We start from the raw sequence: 22,980 nt of genomic DNA, 5'->3' as shown, positions 1-22,980 counted from the left end.
CATGAGCTCAAGCGCTGTACAATCATATTTGTTTTATTGTATCAAAAAGTGCATTGAATATTGTCCTTTCTTGAAACCAGCTCCATAGTCTGAACTTCAACCGAACGCAATTATAGTGCATCCCACTGCTGCTGTTTTCTACAGCCAAATGCCCGCGCTCTGTCAAAGATCATCTGCCCAGTTTTACAGAATCCTTTGCAGGAGGTTGCATGCATTGTGTGAATACTCATCACGGGCTCTAGACGTGCAAGGCAGAGGTATGAGAGAAGGATGGGGAAGTGTCAGCAGGCTCATCCATGGGGACAGGTATAGCCACACTATATCCGGGTCAAGCTGTGCAAAACAAAGGAAGGCGCTGTATGGAGAGAGGAGAACCACAGTGAGTATAAAGGCTTGTTTTTTACGGGCCAGATTATGGGCCTCTATATATTTTATATATTTTATATATATATATATATATATATATATATATATATATATATATATATATATATATATATATATATATATATATATATATATATATGTTTTTATGTGTGTATAGATATTTAGCAGGTTAAAGGAACCAGGTTTACTTTGCTTTTTTCATTATCTTTGTTTGGGGATTGCAATCTACCATGACATTGCGGGACGTCAAGCCAAATTACACTAATATAATAATGTACAACCTACTATAATATACAGGTATCGGATCCTGAAAGCTCTGAATTACGGAAAGGCTCCCGTAGACTCCATTTTATCTAAATAATCCAAATTTTAAAAAAATCATTTCCTTTTTCTCTGTAATAATAAAACAGTAGCTTGAACTTAATCCAAACTTAATCCAAACTAACATAATTAATCCTAATTGGAAGCAAAAACAGCCTATTGGGTTTATTTAATGTTTATATGATTTTCTAGAGGACTTAAGGTATGAAAATGCAAATTACAGAAGATCCGCTATCTGGAAAAGCCCAGGTGCCGTGGATTCTGGATAACCAGTTCCTTACCTGTATAAATATATTGGCCAAAGAAAGGCACATGGCTGCAGGCTAAGGGGTAGATTTATCAAAGAGTGAAGTTAGAGATCTCCACAGTCTGCAGAGTGAAATACTGCAACTCTCCATTCATTTCTATGGGATTTTTAAATGCGTATTTATCAAAGGGTGATAGTGAAAGTTCACCATTTGATAAATACGCCTTTAAAAATCCCATAGAAATGAATGGAGAGTGGCAGTATTTCACTCTGCGGACTGTGGAGATCTCTAACGTCACTCTTTGATAAATCTATCCCTAAGTGTTTTTATATACTGGTCATGAAAACAACTTCATCTAGATATTGTACAACATAGGGTACAGGTATGGGATCCGTTATCTGGAAACTTGTTACCCAGAAAGCTCTGAATTATGGAAAGGCCATCTCCCATAGACACCACGTTATCCAAATAATCCACATTAATATAAAACAATACCTTGTTCTTGAATCCTAATTAAGATATGATCAATCCTTAATGAAGGCAAAACAACATGGCTGGGTTTGTTCAATGTTTCAATAATTTTCTAGTAGACTTAAGGAATGGAGATCCAAATTGATCGGTTATTCAGAAAACCCCCGGGTCCCAAGGTTTCTGGATAACAGGTCTCATACCTGTATCTTGTTACCTTCTCACTGAATGGGTGGTTGGTTATAAAACAGATAAACATTTGGCACAAAAACACAGTGCTTTTTTAGGGTGATAGCAGATGGGGAGATTTGTTGCCTGCAGTCTCCCGAAAATGCTTTCTAACTTGTAATAAGTTTCCTTGTGAGGCAACTTTGGGCGTCTTCAGAAAACAAAGCAATGCGTATGTTTTCCCATCTATGATTTACTTATTTGTCTCCCGCGGTAGCACCGATTTAACCGTGGCTGACAAATCTTCCCTTTTGTCGTCACCCTTACCAGTACCAGGTGCAATATCTTACGTGGCTCAGTTGTAAACCAACACATAGGGATAGTAGAATTCCACGGCCAGTAACATTTATTACAGTATTCCTTGTAATATGCCTGTGTGCTATATTGCCGTATGTAACAGGACAGGCACATGTCTACTTATAGAAAACAGCTACTGTTTACTTGATTCAGCAAAAATAATATAGCTCTGAAAGCTTCATAATACCAAGGCTAATTAAGGACAGAAATCAATGTGAGAAATAAAGACTAAAATGGAAATTTACAGAAAGCAAACTCCTTTTCATATCCTTATTTTTGAAAAGCAGACACACTGAAGGATAGCATAGAAAATGTTCCTTTGAGTGAAGAGCCAGAGGCATGTAGCAGCAGTTAACTTGATTGTAATGTATGTGTAATGTATGCTGCAAGATCTCTGTGTACTCGGCATGAAGCAATAGCCTCTGGTATTTTATGTGTGGGAATGCCCTTAGGTCTTTGTGTAACTAAGAAAACACCCTCAGGTCTGTGAGCATGAGAAGTCATTGTCGGACACTGTAAAAAGAATATTAAAGCCGTTTGTTACAAAGCTGTGTTTTATAGTGCACTATAGAGATCTGTGAATCTGTACAGTGTGCTATAGAGTAGAGTCGTTTACCTTATTGCTGCCTCCTGCAGTTTCTTTGGCTGTCTGGAGCTCAGATACAGCATACATGAATCTATCACCTCCAGCAGATCGCTGTCACCTGTAGGGGAACACTGTCACTGTAGCACAAAGTACTCGCAGGGATCGTTTCAGTGCAGAGCAATCCCAGCTGTGTTGCCCCAGGTACCAATGACTGCCCAGCCCCAGTTATGCAGTCAGTCCACATCATAACCATTGTAAAATTTCCCCCAAACATGGATATTTATTTTTCCTACATTTTAAACAAATGCATTTCACACAGGCGCCACAAAGCTGTATCGGAACCAGATTTAGCAAAGTGCCTCTACCCATGTCTTAGTCATACTGTTTCCATGCCTTACCTAGTCCCAGAGTCACACAAAGAGTGCCCAGGCCCTCCAGCAAGGCTAGCTGCAGTTTGAAGCCCAGTGTGTGTGTGTAGATGGGCCCAGCTCGAACACTGACGGAAGCCTGAGAGCGCAGAGACTTCAGAAATGCAGGAAGGGCATCCTTGCACACACGCTGCCGGAGGAAGTCTCGACATGAGACCGCTAGGCACACCAGCACCTACGGATGGAGAAATATATGTAAAGGCAAGGAAAATCAGCTGTGTGTTAAAGGAACAGTGACATCAAAAAATGAAAGTGTTTTAAAGGAAAAGACAATATAATGTACTGGTGCCCTGCACGGGTAAAACTGTTGTGTTTGCTTGTGAAATAGAACTATAGTTTATATAAACAAGCTGCTGTGTGGCCATGGGGGCAGTCATTCAAAGCTGAAAAAGGAAAAACGGCACAGGATACAAATCAGATATAAGATAAGCTCTATAATATACAATGGGATTCTTCAGAACTTATCTGTTATCTACTATGTGTTCTGTGCTTGAATGGCTGCCCCATGGCTACACAGCAGCTTGTTTATATAAACCAGGGGTCCCCAACCTTTTTTACCCATGAGCAACATTCAAATGTAAAAAGAGTTGGGGAGCAACGCAAGCATGAAAAAGTCCCTTGGGGTGCCAAATAAGGGCTGTGATTGGCTATTTGGTAGCCCCTATGCGGACTGGCAGCCTACAAGAGGCTCTACTTAGTTTTTATGCAATTAAAACTTGCTTTCAAGCCGAGAATTCAAAAAGAAGCGCCTGCTTTGAGGAAACTGAGAGCAACATGTTGCTCACGAGCTACTGGTTGGGGATCACTGATATAAACTATAGTTGTTTTTCTGAAGCACACAACAGTTTTACCAGTGCAGGGCACCAGTACATGATATTGTCTTTCCTTTAAAACACTTTCATTTTTTGTTGTTAATGTTCCTTTAAATTTCGTAGAGAGAGATGGATAATATTGTACCTGTTCTTAAGTCACCACTTTATGATGGGAATTATAGTAACAGGTTCATTCATTGTAGGGTTTGCATAGCAATAAACAACAACAAACTCTACTTTCAATTGAATTGCATCTTTCCTTTTAAACCTCACTTCAGTGACAGAAAGTAAAACAGAGCTGAGGTGGAAAAGCCCTTGTAGGTACACGTCAGACATACCTGAAAGGCTCGCAGCAGTATGAGTGGCTCATCCTGTAATAGTCTCTTTACCAGGCAGGGCCAGATCTTGTGTGCAAGAGGCAGAAGCACATTCTCCTGTGTTTGCAGCGACAGCAGTGAAAGCCGCAGGGTGTCTAAAGCCTGAGCACAAACATATCATAGTTATAGGAACAAACATAGCTGTACTCAGCTGTGAGTTTATAGTAAATCATTTTCAATATGAAGGGGCCGATTCACTAACTTCGAAGTTTTTTTTGGGCTACTTCGACCATCGACTACGACTTCGAATCGAAGGATTCGTAGTAAAAATCGCTCGACTATTCGACCATTCGATAGTCGAAGTACTGTCTCTTTAAAAAAAAAAAAACTTCGACCCCCTAGTTCGCCATCTAAAAGCTACCGAAGTCAATGTTAGCCTATGGGGAAGGTCCCCATAGGCTTGCCTAACTTTTTTTGATCGAAGGATATTCCTTCGATCGTTGGATTAAAATCCTTTGAATCGTTCGATTCGAAGGATTTTATCGTTGATCGAAGGAATTATCCTTCGATCGTTCGATCAAACTATCTGCGCTAAATCCTTCGACTTCGATGTCGAAGGATTTTAATTCCTAGTCGAATATCGAGGGTTAATTAAGCCTCGATATTCGACCCTTAGTGAATCGGCCCCGAAATATTGGTCTGACAAAAGGGTCTCCCAAAATATACACTGCCTCTTAGAGTCTAGCACAGTCCCTTCAGAGTGAATAATAGACTTTATATGACAAGCTATTCTAGTCTTTAGTCTGAGGGACAGGGGTTCCAACCCTTTTATCATAAAGCACCTTTTCTTTCAATGGACATTCATCTTCGCTTTGACATCAGCCAAAACATCATGGACCCTAATCAAACTTAATTATTGCCTTCTGCATCACTGCAATTATTATTACACAGGCTGCTTAAATAAACCTTCTCTTTATTTAAGCATTTTACTACTTTTCAATTTACTTTATAAGTGCCTTCCTTTTCTCACCTGCATTCGGATCTGTGGGTCACTGTGGGAAAGAAAGTGTGTGCATTTCTCGGCCACTTCTTTGGAGATCTGGACATGAGTGGGTATTGGTGGCTTCTCATCATCATCAGGCTTGGGTTCAAAAGGTACATCTATAAGACAGCAAAGTTAAGTAGAAGATACAAAGTCAAACAGAAAAACGGTGTTGACTTGGACCATTTCTTTGTGTCAATGCCCAATGCCTTTCAGCGGATGAGTACACTAAGGGGGCCTTTTTATTATGCTGTGTAAAAAAACAAATCACACTTCACCAGGCATCACTGTGTAAAAAATGGTGTATTTATCAAGCTGTGCACCAATTGCGTACCTCTATGTAAAAAAAATGGTCAAAATGGAAGCAGCTGCTTAAATATTCTATATGAAAATATGGTCTCTCTCTCTCAAAGAAGATGTGTTTTATTTAAAGGTTTTGGCTGCAACACTCACAACTAGGGATGCACCAAATCCACTATTTTGGATTTGGCTGAATCCATTGCTAAAGATTTGCCCGAATACCGAACCAAATCCTAATTAGCATTTGCAAATTAGGCATGGGAAGGGGAAAACTGTTTTTACCTCCTTGTTTTGTGACAAAAAGTCACGTGATTTTCTTCTCCACCACTAATTTGCATATGCAAATTTGGGTTCGGCCGGGCAGGAGGATTCGGCCGAATCCGAATCCTGCTGGAAAAGGCTGAATCCCGAATCCTGTATTCGGTGCAGTGGGTTGCTTTTTGGTAATGTATTAAGACTATTTTTAACCAGACCCTAGGCAGCTGTTGTTTACTGGTTTCGAGTGTACCAGGCAGGTCTGGACTATATCCATTCTGGCTTTTTCAGCAGGATTGGATTCAGCCGAAATCATGTGACTTTTTGTCCCAAAACAAGGAAGTAAAAAATGTTTTCCCCTTCCCATGCCTAATTTGCTAATTGGGATTAGGTTCGTTATTCGGCCAAATCTTTCGCAATGGATATATATATATATATATATATATATATATATTACGGATATATATATATTACGGATTGTTTTCTGGGTGTAAATTACGGCGTCATATTCATAGGGATTTACCTTTGTCGTCTTTATGGAGCTCTTCTTCATTCTCCTCTTGGAACTCTCCTCTTGCCAGCTGCTGCTGCTTTACATGTTCCTGAAGAAATTCCTGTATTTCCTGAACCAAGTTCCCAACGTTGGGTTGTCCTTGATTCAACTGTGGCACCAAAGGTTTGTCTTCTGGGGGGTACCACTTCCCTACAGACAAATAGAGAATTAATGTACGTGAAGAAAAGAAAAAGGGGACCTTAAAAGACCCCCTTTTTCCCCCTGTTTGAAGTTCCAAAAATAAAAATATATTAAATGTTTTAGAGTGGTTTGATTCCTCCGATTAAGAGGACACTATAGTCGGCCACTGACTGGGACCATGTTATACCCCCCTAAAGTCATTAAACCTCCCTCACTGTTCCATGTTAAAGTAATGAGTTTAAATTCCCTTAATTTAAGACTTAATTTTCCAGAGAATCTGTGCACCCTCAACCATTGAAAGCAAAGGAACCGCAAGTCCCAGATTCACTTCAATGTGGAAAAAGGTGAGAGAGGTGGAAAGACTGGGCCCTGTGAATCAGAGGCAGCTTTATCACTCGGAAATTGCGTAACATGTGATAAAAGAGGACCATATCCATCAAGTTCAACCTTTTATGCCAATATATAACCTGCTGAACGGCTAGTTGATTCAGAAAAAGGCAATACCCTAGTTCCAATTTGCCTCAAAGGGGAAAACAAAAACCTTCCTGACTCCAAGATGGACCAGTCCCTGGATCAACTTGTACTAAATTCTTTTCAATACTCTTGTATTTCTTCAATTGCAAGTCATCCATAGCTTAAAGCTATCTAATGTATCTGCCAATACCTATCTAATGTATCTGCCTTACTCCCTGAGTGATTCTTGGAGCAAGGTAAGCAATGCACTGCGGACATGTTTGCAGCATTACATCAGTTATGTTTGATTTAATACTAATCACTCTGCAAGGGTGGTGTTATAATAATAATATATCATAAAAAGTAGTCAGTTGAGAATCTGAGCAGGCCGGGGGCAAAAAACCCTTGGATAGAGATGCACAGCTGGTGAGTGTTTGCATTCAGTCAATTGATAGTGATCTAGCTCAATCAACCTGATCTAACTAACCCTTTTTTAGTTCTGTTGACATATTCTGGTGATAAAGGATTTCTGAATTTCCAGCAGTTATTAACAGCAGTCTGGGGGTTATGTAATAAAAGGCACTAAGTTTGCCCAGGAGCAGTAACACATAGCAACCAATCAGAAGGTAGAAATTACTGGTCACCTGTTCAAAAGCAAAGATCTTATTGGTTGCTATGGGTTACTGCTCCTGGGCAATCTTAGTGCCTTTTATTGCATACGGGGGTTAATGAGCAGAACTTCTTAGCTCACTGCCAATTAGTCAGGTCATGAATTGTTAACATGGTACCAAATGGTAACTGAAATAGGTAGTCTCCTGTTTGATGGCTCTGAGTAACACTAAGGGGAATATTTATTATGCTGTGCAAAACAAAATTTGCCGAAGAAAAAAAAACGGTGTAAAAAGCTGCGTAAAAGAAATGGCGCATTTATCAAGGTTTACATCATGCAAACGCAAGATTTGCCGCAGTTATTTTACATTGCTTCTGGTGTTTTTAGCCTGGCGATGTATGGTGTATTATCCTGCTGTTTTTCTACACAACATAATAAATATGCCCCTAGGAGTCTATTTATCATACTGTGTAAAAGGAGGAGTGAAACATTATCGGTGATGTTGCTCATAGCAACCAATGAGATCTTTGCTTTTGTTTTCCAACTGTCGGTTGCTCTGGGCAACATCACGGTTGATGCTTCACTATTCTTTTTACACAGCATGATAAATAGGCCCCATGTATTTCTCCGCTGCTTCACTGATTTCGTATTTGAAGTCACAAATCAATTGATATTTCCAGATCTATACACTGAGGTTACGTTGTCCGCTCACTCAAGACACATTTAAATAACATGTTGCGTGCTGTTATGCATTTAAGATATGATGCCAGGGTGATCGTGTACAGATCTAGCAACTCAGAGCTGCTATGGGAGTCGGGAAAACATTCTCAACGACCACCAGAGAGCATCAATGCATTATTTAAAGAGACTGCAATCTGTGTGCTGGCAGATACAATATATAAGATCAAACTCATTTTGATACAGGCATGGGATCCATTATCCGAAAAACCATTATCCAGAAAGCTCCAAATTACAGAAAGGCCATCTCCCATAGACTCCATTATAATCAAATCCAATTTTTTTCTCTAATATTAAAACAGTAGCTTGTACTTGATCCAAACTAAGATATAATTACTCTTTATGGGAAGCAAAACCAGCCTATTGGGTTTGTTTAATGTTTACATGATTTTCTAGAAGACTTAAGGTATGAAGTTCCAAATTATGGAAAGATCCATTATCCGGAAAACCCCAGCATTCTGGACAACAGGTCCCATACCTCTATAATTATCTGCAGATTTCTATCCTTTCAGTCACATGGGCTAATGAAAAAGTAGAACATTGAGTTCCTTTTATATTTACTAATTTTGAAACAGAGGAGAGAAGTTGTTCTTCAACCTTAAAATATGTTTAGTGTCCGCATCTTTGATGTGTCATAACCATTTTTTTTTTTTAAACTTCTTCAAGTCTTTTTTTTTAACTTCACAGTAAACAATACCCTGCTCAAAAGCACCCTGGCACTTAAAGGGTTTACATTAGTCATCGGTCATATTTACCTAAGTGATCGACTAGTGAATTCAGCACTGGCAGTAGAACCCTGACGCCATTTTCCTGAGACTGGTCCAATGCTGACAGTAAATCTTGGACAAGTTCCCCAAGCAAAGGCAGAAGGCTGGGGCCAGAGTTTTGCAGCATTGCTTGTAACACACACGGGGGGCCCCCGTACTTCCATCGAAGGCGACGTAGTCCAATGGAGACTTCACTTGCTAAGTAGTCTGCATTGGCCTCAATCAGCTGGCTCACATCTTGGTATCCACAAGCCAGACTGACTTCCCCCATTGCCACCATGGCGGCCCCACTGACCATCAGTGATTGGTCTCCAGCTTTCTCTAGCAATGGATACAGTGCAGATATGAGCAACTGGCGAAAGGTGATTCCTAATGCTCGTGCAAAACAGGAAATACCCTCCAGCTGAAGACAAAGCTTCCAAGCGTTGGCACTCATATCACCGAGGGTGGGCTTGGCAGAAGAGCCAAGGCTGAGCAATGCCAATTCATTCCCCAGCTCATGACTGCTTTGACAGGCATGCAGATGCCAGTTAACTGGATCTATGTATTCTTCTAGAAGAGGGCGTACAATATCAAGTAGCTCACTTACATCCAGTACCCTGCTACTCCCATCAAGTACTTCCACTTCAATTCCAGCCGCACCTAGCACCAGCTGATTCAGCACAATTATGGCAGGCAACCTTTGTGTCCTGTATAATCCCAGGAAATGGTCTGTTAGCAGGCAAAGGTCTCCATAATATCCCAACAGCCGACAGACCATCTCAATAGAACACAACACGCGGAGGTCTCTAAAGAGGCGAAAGTTTTTCTGCTGAAACACAGAAAGGGTGGGATTTTGCTGCTGAAGAGGCGCAACAGAGGATTGGAGGCGAGACTCCACCACTTTAACAGAGCACAAATCTAGCTCCAAAGTCTGCAAAAGAGCAGCAGAGAGGCGTTGGAGATGAGCTTGGGAGTGCAAAGTTAACGTGAGCCTGGGACCCAGTAACTGAATGTAACCAATAAGAAGTGCTAATGTGTGCAGTTTTCCTTGGTCATCCTGAGAACTGAGCAGTCGAGGAAGACTCACAGCAAGAGAGTGGAGATTCTCTGACAACACCTCACCCAGTGTCCTTGATGTAGGACCTTCCTGGGAAACCTCCAGCAAAACCTCTTGTGCTCTTGCCTTGACTTCATTTCTGTCATCACTTGTATGTCCCACAAGGATTTTCAGGAGATTCCCATTTGCCTCACCTAAAGAACCCCAGCATTGTCTTAGCAAAACTTGAGCCAATTCAACCAATGACAGCCTTACTTTCCAGTGGGGATCAGATGTGCAGTGCTCTGTGATTTTCGAAAGGTGAACTGAGAGTCGACCAGCAGTCTGTTTGACCCAGTCCTTGTCCCTGTGCACAAGAAGCTCTGCCACCCGCCCTGATATCCCTTGGACAGTGGGTTTCTTCTCAACCACCTTTGCTAGAATTTCATCAGACATTACTATGCAAACTATATTAGCCCAGAGTCTCAAAGCACCACAAGTAACTCTGTACCCCTGTTTGGGATCTCCACAAATGATCCTAGTTAAGGCTGTACACAGTCCAGGAAGAAAAGAAGCAAACAAATCACCCAATCCAGTCTCTTGATTTCCATTCTGGAAAAGCAGTGCCTCCAAACAGGATAAAGCTTCCAATCGGATCTGCCGGGACTTTTCAAACTCTGCGAGTTTCAGCAACAGAGTGATGGTGAATCCCAGTTCAGGAAGTCTGGCTGGCTTATATAGCATTGGAAGGATATCCGCACAGGAGGAATGCAGCAAAGAGCGCACAGCACACACAACACTAAGTTTCAGCTCCTCGGAGACTGGCTCCGTTTTATCAGGAGGAAGGCAGCTGCAGAGCTCACTGAACATCTCTTGTAGAGTGTCTGGGTTTTTTAGACATGTGAGTGAGAGGAGATGGGAAATACAGTCCAACACAGCCTGCACAAGGCCAGGCTTTTTGAGACCAGGGGTTTTCAAGGTGAAGCGTAGAGGAAACAGTATGTACTCCAAGAGATCTTGCAGTGTGGATGCCTCAACATCATCTATCTGTTCCTGTAGGTACTTCACATTTTGCACTGTTTGCTCTTGCGTCAGCTTCACGCAGTAAGGACGCAAAATTTTGAATGCACTTTGTGGATTTGCTGGTGATGCCATCTCAGTGTTCAACGTGTACCTGGCGATGCAGAGAAAGAATAAATATGATGCAGGAGAAACCAAACAAATAGGCTATCCAACAAACCAGATGCATAAATACTGGTCCCTGGTTATACCAGGGACACCCAAACTGTGTTTTTTTAGGGTTTCCCCAAAGAGTTATAGACGTCAGCTCCCAAGGCCAGTTAAGCTGCTAAAAACGCGAGAAAGGCCACAGGCTGGACAACTGTCAGCTAAAATCAAGTGACTTTAAAGGTTATTATTTATCAGGATTAAAGGGCACCTAGCACAGGTAAACAATACTATTATACAACTATATAGTTGGATGGTGTAGTTATGCATCTACATCTGACATTCAATATATTTCAATGGAAAAAAAAAAGTCTGTCAGACATCATCAAATTTTATCTCGTCAGATGAAGACAGAGCATGCAGTGTTCCCATCCAACAGTTGTGTTGCGTTGGATGGAAGATTTTCCATGTAGTTTACCCATGAGATTTTTGTATTAGTCCCATTATATTTTGACCCATACAACTACATCCGACTTGTAGATTAAGAAACGGGGAGAGGCTGCCCTATGGGAACAGAACTGTTTACATTATTATATCATATTCCCAAGGCATATGTCGTTTAGTTTTGATCAACAGTTAAAGGAACAGTAACACCAAAATATGAAAGTGTTTTAAAGTAATGAAAATATAATGTACTATTGTGCTGTACTGGTACAACTGGTGTGTTTGCTTCAGAAACACCACTATGTTTATATAAACATGCTGTGGTGTTGCCATGGTGGAAGCCATTCAAAGCTGAAAAATGAGAAAAGGCACAGGATACACAGTAGATAACAGATAAGCTCTGTAGTATACAATGGGATTGTTCAGAACGTATAGCTTATCTACTGTGTATCATGTGCTTGAATGGCTGCCCCCATATTTACACGGCAGCTTGTTATATAAACTATAGTTGTGTTTCTGAAGCAAACATGCCAGTTTTACCAGTGCAGGTCAGCAGTACATTATATGGCCATTCCATTAAAACACTTTAATTTTTTGGTGTTACTGTTCCTTTAAATTCCAATTCAGTTATTGTGACTCGCATGGAAGAAATAAATATACACCTCCAACAACCAAAACCTGGGCCAGGCTGGAAGAAGTTGCATACCCAGAGAATTCCTGACTGCGCTTACTTAAAATCTGTGGTTCAAGGTCAATTAACATCGTCAACACCCCTGTTTATTCAAACAGCAAAATTTTAAAGATTCCCACTTTTATGCCCAGAAACATTTCATGCCAGGCTGGGGTGGGGCATCTTACTGGCTCAAACTCATTTAACCCTTTAAAACATTATTTACCAAAGAAGAAATTAATGCCACTTTGGTGCCACTTTTTAAGGAGAAGGAAAGCTACCGAAGCAGTTTATTGCCAATAGATACCAATAGTTTATTGCCACAAAAGTGCAAGCTATAAGACTATATTTATTCTGCAGAATGCTTTACCATACCTGAGAGAGCTCTCTCTGTTTAGGATAGCAGCTGCAGTATTAGCTTGGTGTGACATCACTTCCTGCCTGAGTCTCTCCCTGCTCTTTTGTAGCTCTGGTCTCAGATTACAGCAGGGGAGGAGGGAGAGAGAGGAGCAAACTGAGCATGCTCAAGCCCAAGCCCTGGAGGTTTATGCTTAAAACAGGAAGTCTGATACAGAAGTCCATGTGTACACAATAGAAGGAAAGAAATGCAGTGTTTCTTTTGATAGAGGACTCAAGTGAGGGTTCACTGGTGTATGTATATAGACCTTTCTGATAAAGCTTACTTCATTTTAGCCTTCACTTCTCCTTTAATGCCTAGAATCATTTTAAATTCTTTAAAACACTGAATAATAATATGAAACAAACTCCAATGCATGAATAATAAACTGGCCGGATAATTGTTGGTGCATCTGACACACAATTAGTCAAGACTGTAACGTGACTAAAGGCAATAAAGCCTATCCATGTCAGTGAAAAACAAATACAATAGCATTACAATACAAAGCATTTATATTTAGCACCTACATAAACCCACATGCTCTTTTAAGCTGCCCGGTCCCCTCTTAGTAAGACCCTCAATTTGTATATTACTAATAACTATTAGAGGGCATGCTTACCCTTTAAGCCATACTGCCGCACACAGGGAGGCTTCCCGTGCGGAAGTGACGTGAAAAATGTGCGCTGGGTTGTCTCGGCAACGCGTCTCTCCGTTCCGCCCCACGTGACACGCGGTGCTGGGGTGAGAGGTGAAGCCGCCATCTTGTTCTGGGCCGGTGGGGGGGACTCGGGTAAACATGGCGTCATTTACCGAACCGGCCCTGGAAAAGAAACTGTCGGAGCTGAGCAACTCGCAGCAAAGCGTCCAGACGTTGTCGCTGTGGCTGATCCATCACCGAAAACACGCGGCGACTATTGTCACGGTCTGGCAGAAGGAGCTCAGGAAAGGTAAACGTGCCCGTGGCTCTCAGGGCTGCAAACGATTCTGGACTGAAACGGGGGTCTCTCCTCTGTGTGTTTCCATACGTCTAGTCTTTTGCTTTTTATGCATGTGGGTGATGCCATGTTGCTTAGTCTTGTATACCTGCTGATTTATAAAGGCGCGCAATTTGAATTTGTTGGTGCGTGTAGATAGAATCCCATCCTGAATAGAAGGGGTATCTTGCATGCTTGTAGTTAGGCCTCATATTGGGGTGTAAATATTGGGGCAGTTGGAAGTCCAGTGAGAATAGAGGAGTGGAGGTTTTAATTGATGTACACTTTATCTTAAAGGGCTTCTTTGTGTTTCTTTTAGTAGGATGTAGAGAGAGTAATGTTATGAAACATATTGCCATTGGTTTTCATTTTTTTTTTATTATTTAAGGGTTTTGAGTTATTTAGCTTTTTATTCAGCAGCTCTGCATTATAAACAATCTGGTTGCTCGGGTCCAAATGACCCTAGTAACCATGCATTGTTTTGAATAAAAGACTGGAATATGAATAGGAGAGGGGCTGAATAGAAAGATGAGAAATGTAAATTAGCAGTAACAAGACATGTGTAGCCTTACAGAGCGTTTGGTTTTTAGATGGGGGGGGGGGGGGTTCAGCGACGCCCATTAGAAAGCTGGAAGGAGTCAGAGGGAAAAGGCAAATAATTATAAAACTACAAAAAAATAAAATAATGAACACCAATGGAAAAGCTTCTTAGAATTGGCCATTCTATTACATTACTTAAAGGTGAAACACCCCTTTAAAGGAGAAACAAACCCTTAATAAAAAAACCCTACCCTACATATACCTCCGCCCCCCCCCCCCCCGGGCAAATGCCTTTAACTCTTTACGTACCCCTCCGTGCAGATTCTGTCCAGCGGAGTTCACGGACGCCATCGTTCCTGGTTTTGAGTTATTTAGCTTTTTATTCAGCAAAAAGTAACAATAACAATACATTTTGTAGCCTTACAGAGCATTTGTTTTTTAGGAGGGAGTCAGCGATGCCCATTTGAAAGCGTTAAAGAGTTAGAAGAAAAATGGCAAATAACTATAAAACTATATAAAAAAAAAATTATGAAAACCAATTGAAAAATTGATTAGAATTGACTGTTCTAAAACATAATAAAAGTTACCTTAAAGGTAAACCTCCCCTTTAAGAAGATAATTTTTGGTGTGGGCTCCAGTAACTTCTCTTTGCAGGCTTCTCAGATGTCCTGAATGATTTGACACTATTGTTTTAGATTGTAAGCTGTTTTTTTGGCCTGGGTGCTCGTTATGTCTTTTATCAGTTATTTATTTTTTTTTGTAATCCTGTATGTTCAGCGTATACACCCATTTATTGTACAACTCTGTGGAATAAATCTGCGCTTTATAAATACATCTTAATAATAATTGTCTATGCTGGAGCATGCTGGCCTGCAACATCCAAGGACCCAAGGTTTACCGTCTACTAAAGCTGGCCATAGATGCAGAGATGAAGTCGTACGAATCTTCGTTTCATATGATTTTCAAATCGTTTGTGCATCATCCCATCATTTTTCATGCCGTGGCGATCGGTTGTTTTGTCGATCGGACAAGTTAGAAGATTTCTGACGGCTAACGATAATATATCTGCATTTATTGCCTAACTGACGATATCAATGGGTATTGTCAATATTTTCGGACATAACTTTTGTATGATATCTGTCTTTGAATTAATGGCCAGAACATCATCTGATTTGTTTTTTTTGTGTGTTTTATTTAATCTGAATGGTTAGTGGAAGGTCAGGAGATTGTAATGAATGTTGGACATTAGGCTATATCTGCATGTCTATAGGTGGCCATACACAGGCAGATAAAGCTGCTGATATCAGTCTTTTAGGGTCAGTCCACACAAACAGATTCGGGAAGATTAGTCGCACCAGCGACAAATCACCTCTTCTTCTAGGCGACAATGTCCCCGACCTGCCTTGCCCCTGCCCTCCGCCGGCTAAAATGAAAATCGTCTGCGGCAATTCACACGCGGCATTTCGTTTTCTGAAGTTGCCTCACGAGGAAACTTCCGGCGACTTTGGAAAATGAACAGCCACGTGTGAATTGCCGCAAGCGATTTTCATTTTAGCCGACGGATGGCAGGGGGTAGGCAGCTCGGGGAGATTGTAACCCCGAAGAAGAGGGGATTTGTCGCTGGGGAAACTAATCTCCCCGAATCTGCTCGTGTGGACTGACCCATAGACCAATAAGGCAATTTATCTGCCCGTGTATGTGGGCTTCCAACGGGTCTTCCAGATCGATATCTGGCTACGATATTGATTGTGAAGGTTTAATTTTTCCTTCGACCGACCCGTCAGAGCCCATTGCTCCCCTAGGGCTGAATGTTCGGATTACCCCGATATAGTCCTGCTGTTGGTGGGCATATTGGGGAAAGATTCGCTCGTTTGGCGATGTCGCCAGATGAGCGGATGTCTTCGTGTACGGCCAGCTTAAGGGTGAAGTGTATGACCCTGGCTGTAAAGGCCAGCCTGCTGCTTGGCCAGAAAGTTGGGTTATTTTTGGCTGTAAGTTTTTATCTCCAGGCAAATGTATATTTTTAGTCTTAATATGGCACAAAACATATTCTGCAGAGCTTTAAAGAAATTATTAATTATTGACACCAGTTCCTGACCCAGTGGATCCTGTGCCTCTATCATAATTTTACTTTTTATGGGTAAGGTGGGAGGAAATTGGAGTGCTTGGAAGAAACCCCATACACGGGGGATTATACAAACTCCTTGCAGGTAGTGCTCCATCTGAAATTGAGGCAAGGCAGCAGTGCCAAAGAAGTGATATAGATGGCAGGACTTGGATTCAAAATAGGCAGTGGTATTTCAAGTACAAAGAGGCCCAAACAGCCCCCCACAGGTCAAATAAATAGTCACTGACTATGGCATCTTACAGCAGCCCCTCTGGCATTTGCCAGCATCCACATATTGCCAGTCCAGGCCTGATCTTATCTGTAATTTCTATGTCAGGGTGTTGCCTGTGATAAAGAAGGGAGCCCTTGGTCTAAGAAGCCTGTTAACTGCTGATTAATAGTATGCACTATGTATCACAAAGGAACAGTGACACAAAAAAAAATGAAAGTGTTTTAAAGTAATTAAAATATAATGTAGTGTTGTCCTGCACTTGTAAAACGGGTGTGTTTGCTTTTGAAAGACTACTATTGTTTATACAAATAAGCGGCTGTGTAGCTGTCGGGCAGCCATGAAAAAGAGGGAAGGCTCAGGTTGCAAAGGGGATAAGCTCCATACAATATAATGGTGTTCAACATATCTATATCTGCTTGTGCTTTTTAGCCCTCTTTTGTTGCCTCCAAATTCAATTGCAGCTGTTTATTGTAAACTGTAGTAGTGTTTCTGAAGCAAATAGATCAGTTTTACCAGTGCAAGGCAATAGTAGATTATGTTTGAATGACTTTAAAACACTTTCATTTTTGGTGTTAACTGTTTTTTACATGGACTTAAGAGGGTTAATATTTTATCTTGTCAGACGTGTGCCTATGATGTGCCATTTAATTAAAATACATCAATATATACATAGAAATTGTATTTGTTTGCAGCAAGAAAGTACGTTTATTTTGAGGCCGCAGTTTTATTATTGGTTGTTCTTCATTTTACAGAACTTACAAGGGTTGTTCACCTTTGCAGTAATTTTTAGTATGATGTAGACAGTGATATTGTGCGTTGGTTTACATTATTTGTGTTTTTTGAGTTATTTAGTAGGTCTCCAGATTTATATTGCCATTTCACCAATCTGGTTGCTAGGTACAATTTAGCCTAGCAACCATGCACTGATTTGAATAAGAGATTGGAATATGAATAGGAGATTGCCTGATTAGAAAATTAATTTAGTCAGTGACCCCCATTTGAATGTGTCAGAAGAAAAAGGCATATAACTAATTAAAAGGCAATAAAAATAAATGAAGACCAGTTGTAAAATGTTGCTTAGAATTGGCTATTCTGTAACACACTAAAGTAAACTTGAAGGTGAACCACCCCTTTAAAGTAAACATTAGCATAGAATATTGCTTCCCTAAACATTGGCACTTATTCAATGATAAGTGGGAGTTATTTTATTGCTTGCCTTCGCTGAACTAATTTTGAAAATCTCTATAGACAACAATTCTAACATCTGTGTAGTTCTTTTTTGCCTGGGGAGAGGTTCTTATTTTACTTCTGCTGAGACAAGCAGTACAGCAGCTTCCTTGCGTAGGTATAAATGCAGATGCACACTAATCCCTCCATACTGACTGTTTTTGTATAGCTAGATGGATACAGGCTATACATTAATATTGCTGCAGAGGAGTTATTGGCACACAGACCCAAAGTCTTGTATCCTGTGTATATGTGCGGGTGCTAGTGATGTGTGGGTTGAGAAAAACTTAGACATGTAGATTTCAGCTGGCACAGAAGGCACGAAACGAGTAAGGCCACCCAATGAGATGTTCCTTTTTGTATAATAAAACCATTTTATTTGCATCTATTTTATGGAGTGAAGTCCAGTTTCTGTGCCAGCCTATAACTGAAATCTACATGTCTGATATTGCCTCCCCGAGCTGAAGGTCTGGGGCTTGAGCACCTGGACCCCCTAATAGCATTTGTAAGTCTACCTTACTACTTACTAGTTCTTTGTCACATTGGACTCTTTTCCCCATTTCCCAATCCCATGTTATCCCGGTTAAATTCACGAGAAAAACTTAACCTGCCCCTGACCCAAACCCTCTTTCCTCTATTTATAGACCTGCCCCGCTGATGATGTCCCAAAAGGGGTAGGCAAGAAAGCACCTATAAAGCCAGAAGCCGGCAGTGTCAGGTCACAGACAGAAGAGCTCAACCTGAAACCGCCCACAAAGGGTGTGCTAAGGTTGGCCCGAACCCGCGAGTATCGGGCCGGCTCGGACATCACTAGCATGTGTGTTAATTAAACTGTATAGTATCATATTGTAATTGTATGAGTGAGATGGATAATATTGTATTGGCAAAGGGAAAGTTGTGAGATCTGCTCGTTTGGCTAGGGATGGCGCTGTGCGTCAAATAAAAAATGGCGTGCATCAAAATTTATCGCAGCGTGACAATTTTTTTGATGCCCATAGACTTTAATGCCCGTTGGCAACATTTCGCCGTGAGCGAATTTTTGGTGAAATGAAACGGGTCAAATTTGCTCAAGCCTAGTTATCACACCAAACATTGTCCCAGGGGCCATAAATCGGGTCATGCAGTAAGACCTAGGGACGGACAGTGACCCCCTGCAATGTGCCAATGTGTTCTCAGCCGACCGGATTTTCATGCATTCCCAAAGTGATCAGTGAGGATAATTAAAACTTGTAGGATGTTGTTGCAATAAGAATATGAGGAAGCAGTTATTGATGTTCATAAACACCAAGTGAGTCGTTTATTGTTTATCAGGGGACTTCCACTAGCTTTTCTGGGTCACAATCAAGCAAAGTGCTAATTATTGAGACACGGGAATATTTATTAAAACTGCTCTTGGGCAGTAATCCATGACAACCAATTAAAGGGGTTGTTCACCTTCCAACACTTTTTCAGTTCAGCTGGTTTCAGATAGCTCATCAGAAATAACTTTTTCAAACCAATTTCTATTTGTGACCGTTTTCCTAATATTGACACTTAGGGGGTTAATTACTAAACTCCGAATGCAAAAATCACGAAAAGTGTGTGTGTGTTTTTTTTTTTTATAAAATCAGGTAAAACCACATGGCAGTTCTTGGTTATATGCATAAACCTGCCGAACCTGCAGTAACTTCAGATTGTTGTTGTTTCGTTTTTTTTACAGCTTTTCTTGTAATGAGATATTTAACCATGAATTGTAATCAACGTGGCTGATGTAATGTGGTCACAGGATCTCAAATATTTGCTCTCGGGGTGGGAAGAGAATAGGTTATCAGCACAATTATGTTATTGTAAGACACATCTGTATTTTGTTTCCAGCACATGCTATTCTGGGTTTTATTCATTTATTATGCTGTGCTCTATAGTTTAGTGGAGCATTAACAGTATGTGGTCAACTTCTAGCGACCTTACGCCTTCACAATCCACCTTGCATTGAAAACCGTAGTACAGTGAAAACAACTTTACGTATTGTTATATAAATGATTAAACAGCAGCCATCTGTCCAATTATATCTCAAAGATAAAATCTGAATAATGGCTGATCTAATGGCGCTCTACTGCTGTGATCTAATGGACGCCAGCCTAGGATCTCCAGTACATAATAATCTCTCTTTTTGTGTATGTGATCTCCTAGTTCTCCTTAAGCGAAACTAAATATGTGCAAGAGGACTATGTGTAGCAATATCTGCTGGTTCTTACATATTTTAGGTGGCGTGAGAGTAATGGCTTCTGCTTGATTTCATCCTATTGTAGATAACCTCTACCAAAGACGCATGTAGAGATACTCTGCGCTAATCTGAGCTATCGTGTATATGATCTCCCGCTGGTTCTTTCATTTATTATGCAGTTTGTGTAATGTGTTCAACATGAGCTCGTTCTTGGCAATATCATAAGGACTTCATAAGCTTTCTCTCCCGGAGAGACCAGCGCCTTTCATCTTTTTTTAGGTTAGTCTTAGCAGTCTGAAGGCAAGACAGTCAGCCGATAGGAGGAATATAGGAAAAGGCAGCTGCTCAAGTGCTTTGTACCAGGCAGCTTTCCGCTCTTTCATTATTTTCTTTTGTAGTGGCTTCAAGGAATTGACACGGTTCTTTATTGTGTCATTGTATTGATGTGGCGGACATTGGTTAGAGGTCGAGTGGACAAAATCAAAGATCTATCCTGGATGCCATTTGCTTATAGCGGCACCCTAGCTGTCATGTCATGGTTCCCTCATGAACACTTATTGCCATGATACAATCCAGTATGGAAATAATAATTGGGACCCCCCAAAAGATTTAAAAGTGCTATTTGTGTGTCTTGAAAGGAGAGCAACTTGTGCATGACCAAGGCAGATCAGGGTTTTTTTTTTTCATTTGGGACCCAGACCTGCTTGGTGCCATGGCCCACCACCCAGGGGTCCTGGATGACCAATGGACTAATAAATGGTATCTCTAAGTTACTGCTAGAGATACCATGATTACTGATGGTAGCCCTGTCTTTCTGTGTACAGGTATGGGACCTGTTTTCCAGAATGCTCGGGATATGGGGTTTTTAGGATAACTGATCTTTCCATAATTTGGATCTCCATACCATAACCCTTTGCCTGCCAAGCTCGTATGACATACGTGCTGGCAGGCAAGGGCTTGATCTGCCAAAAATGTACAATGTACTTTCCTCTGCACGTGAGCCCTTCTCTCTGCATCGGCAGCTTTTGCCACCTCCGCATTGAGTGGGGATGAATGACAGCCCCTGGGCAACGAGGCTGGAGGACTGTCACGTTGGTTCTGTGACTTAATCGTCACAGGGCCGACCTCCAAGCAGCAGACACAACACTCGCAAATCTGCTGTCCACAGGCTTTCTATTCCCGCAGCGACGCCAACGCTTTTCCTGCTGGGCAATAGCTCTTCTACAAGGACCTCCAGGATCCCTCCAACAGTGACAGCTTCCCCCCTGCTCCTGTACATGACCTTTATTTACGCACTTGCACACACTTACTTTTGCTCCCTTTTGTGCACTTATTCACATGTTTATATTCACTTACACACTCAAGTGTACACACATGTATACTTAAAAGCTCAAGGCTGTTTTTTTTCTTATTTTACTTTTAATCTTACCTTTGGTTTTCACCTAAAAACTGTTTATTTTGGAAGTGTGACTATTGGATCAGGTATTTTGGCCACTGTCACTGTCAGCTGTTTTGTTGTTTTTTTTTTATAATTTTTGTGGTTTTATTGCAGTTTTATCCTTGCATTATTGTTCCTTATGTGTTTTTTAGCAAATCTTTACAGTTTGGTACTTTGGTATGCAAAGGTGAGTTTTCCTTGTTGAAATTGTCAAAATGTGTACTTTCCAAAAATATATATTACTCTGGGGATCTAGGGGGTGTTGTGGCACATAATATGCGGTCAGGTCTTACATTGCAAGGCTGAATTGGCAAGCGAGAAAACTCATATGCACTATTTTTATTCGGAGGTCCATTCATACAGCATACTTTCATAAGTCTGTGTATATTGGGGGTCAAACTGTTGAGTAGACCTCTAGCATTCATATCTAGGGTGATTTCCCTTTGTACGCAAAACATTATGTGAGATAAATGCAGCAACTTGCAATATTTTAGGCAATTCTCAGAAATGTCATAAAAACCACTATGTTTAAGAAGGATTTGCAGTTTGGTGTAGTAAGGTGTTTCTACCCATGTTGGATTCTTCAGAGTGTGTACTTTCCAAAAATATACTTTTGGAATATATTTCCAAACATATTTTGAAAGTTTAGATAGTCCTGGAAAAAACAATATATAGTTTTCTATGGTAAACTGAAAGACCCCTAAAGCGAAAGAGCGCAAAATATTCAAAAATGGTCTGGCAATAAAAGTATCAAAAGACCAAATTGTCTGGCAGTGAAAGGGTTAAACAGAACTGCTGAACTGAATTCTGTCTAGCAAGTATATACCTGTACCAAACTTCTAAACCAGTAACATGGAAATGAATGTCAGGGTACTACTTATATTCATTAAGTTTTTTGAGTTTAAAATTAAAAAAAAAAAAACCAGATAGTAACAGTAATGCTTTGAAAATTAGATTAGACTAATATTTTAATCAATCTGACATATTATTAGGTAAACATGAAAAAAACCCATATCAAAGTAGATGTGTCATTGAGGCATATATTCATTTAAAACTGATGATAGAAGGTGTCACACCCACAAAAATGTCTAGATTGATGATACTGAGGAGTAAACTGAAAGAAGTTGATCATAAGTAAATGTGAGTATCCTTGTTTCCCAATTCATCTGATTTAATTAGCTCCATTTTAAATCCTGATCAAGTAACAATTGTATGCCTGTAAGGTCTATGGAGGTTTAATGGCCTGGTGCACTGCTGATGATATCATAATAGTCTTTTAGTCATGTGACTGATGATTATGATGTCATAATAGTGACTGATAATAAAACCTGTTTGAAAGTAAACAGCCAAACACTGCTCAGTCTGCTGAACATCCTTGCGAGGTGCGCATCAGCAGATTACTACTATCAATCTTTATTTAGTTTCTAAGAAACATTTCAAAAATGAATCTTCGTAACCCGAAAAAGAAGTTAAGAATACATGTCCGATTCCTGGAGAATGAAAAAGATGGATCAGAAGCTGAAAAATCACCAGAATCTTGCTCAGACTACAAGATCTTACGGCTCCCGCACAACCTTCTGGGCAACAAACCTAATGCTACAGACTCAACATC

The 22,980-nt window shown here is 40.6% G+C and overlaps 2 protein-coding genes across 4 annotated transcripts in view; one reads left to right on the top strand and one right to left on the bottom strand.

The window, feature by feature from the left end:
* Positions 1-17: 17 nt before the first annotated feature.
* tti1.L (TELO2 interacting protein 1 L homeolog) lies at positions 18-13,445 on the bottom strand. 2 transcript variants are annotated; one of them, XM_018241223.2, is made up of 8 exons: positions 13,267-13,445; positions 8,940-11,143; positions 6,213-6,392; positions 5,123-5,253; positions 4,114-4,254; positions 2,934-3,138; positions 2,566-2,653; positions 18-355 (listed from the first exon to the last, which is right to left on the bottom strand). In XM_018241223.2, the coding sequence occupies exons 1-8, from the start codon at positions 13,443-13,445 to the stop codon at positions 184-186; spliced, it is 3,300 nt and encodes a 1,099-aa protein (XP_018096712.1). In that variant the 3' UTR covers positions 18-183. The 2 variants fall into 2 exon arrangements, with proteins under 2 accessions (XP_018096712.1, XP_018096713.1); XM_018241224.2 differs by lacking the exon at positions 2,566-2,653.
* Positions 13,342-22,980, top strand: part of rprd1b.L (regulation of nuclear pre-mRNA domain containing 1B L homeolog) — a 50,912-nt gene continuing 41,273 nt past the window's right edge. Inside the window, 1 exon segment of one of the 2 annotated variants that reach the window (NM_001093124.1) lies at positions 13,342-13,594. In NM_001093124.1, the coding sequence (NP_001086593.1) occupies positions 13,444-13,594 (151 nt within the window). In that variant the 5' untranslated portion in view covers positions 13,342-13,443. 2 annotated transcript variants of the gene reach the window in all.

Source organism: Xenopus laevis, chromosome 9_10L (assembly GCF_017654675.1).
Source record: "Xenopus laevis strain J_2021 chromosome 9_10L, Xenopus_laevis_v10.1, whole genome shotgun sequence".
NCBI lineage: Eukaryota > Metazoa > Chordata > Amphibia > Anura > Pipidae > Xenopus > Xenopus laevis.
Note: the sequence above shows the minus strand (reverse complement) of the source record. Positions and strands in the feature narration are given on the sequence as shown.

What these genes read in the sequence shown, in the direction of transcription:
- tti1.L (XM_018241223.2), bottom strand. Translation starts at nt 13,445, where the DNA reads ATGTTTACCCGAGTCCCCCCCACCGGCCCAGAACAAGATGGCGGCTTC. An exon ending in GCGGCAGTATGGCTTAAAGG is followed by an intron (nt 11,144 to 13,266) that starts GTAAGCATGCCC and finishes CTGCATCGCCAG; the next exon opens with GTACACGTTGAACACTGAGA. An exon ending in GCTCCATAAAGACGACAAAG is followed by an intron (nt 5,254 to 6,212) that starts GTAAATCCCTAT and finishes GCTGTCTTATAG; the next exon opens with ATGTACCTTTTGAACCCAAG.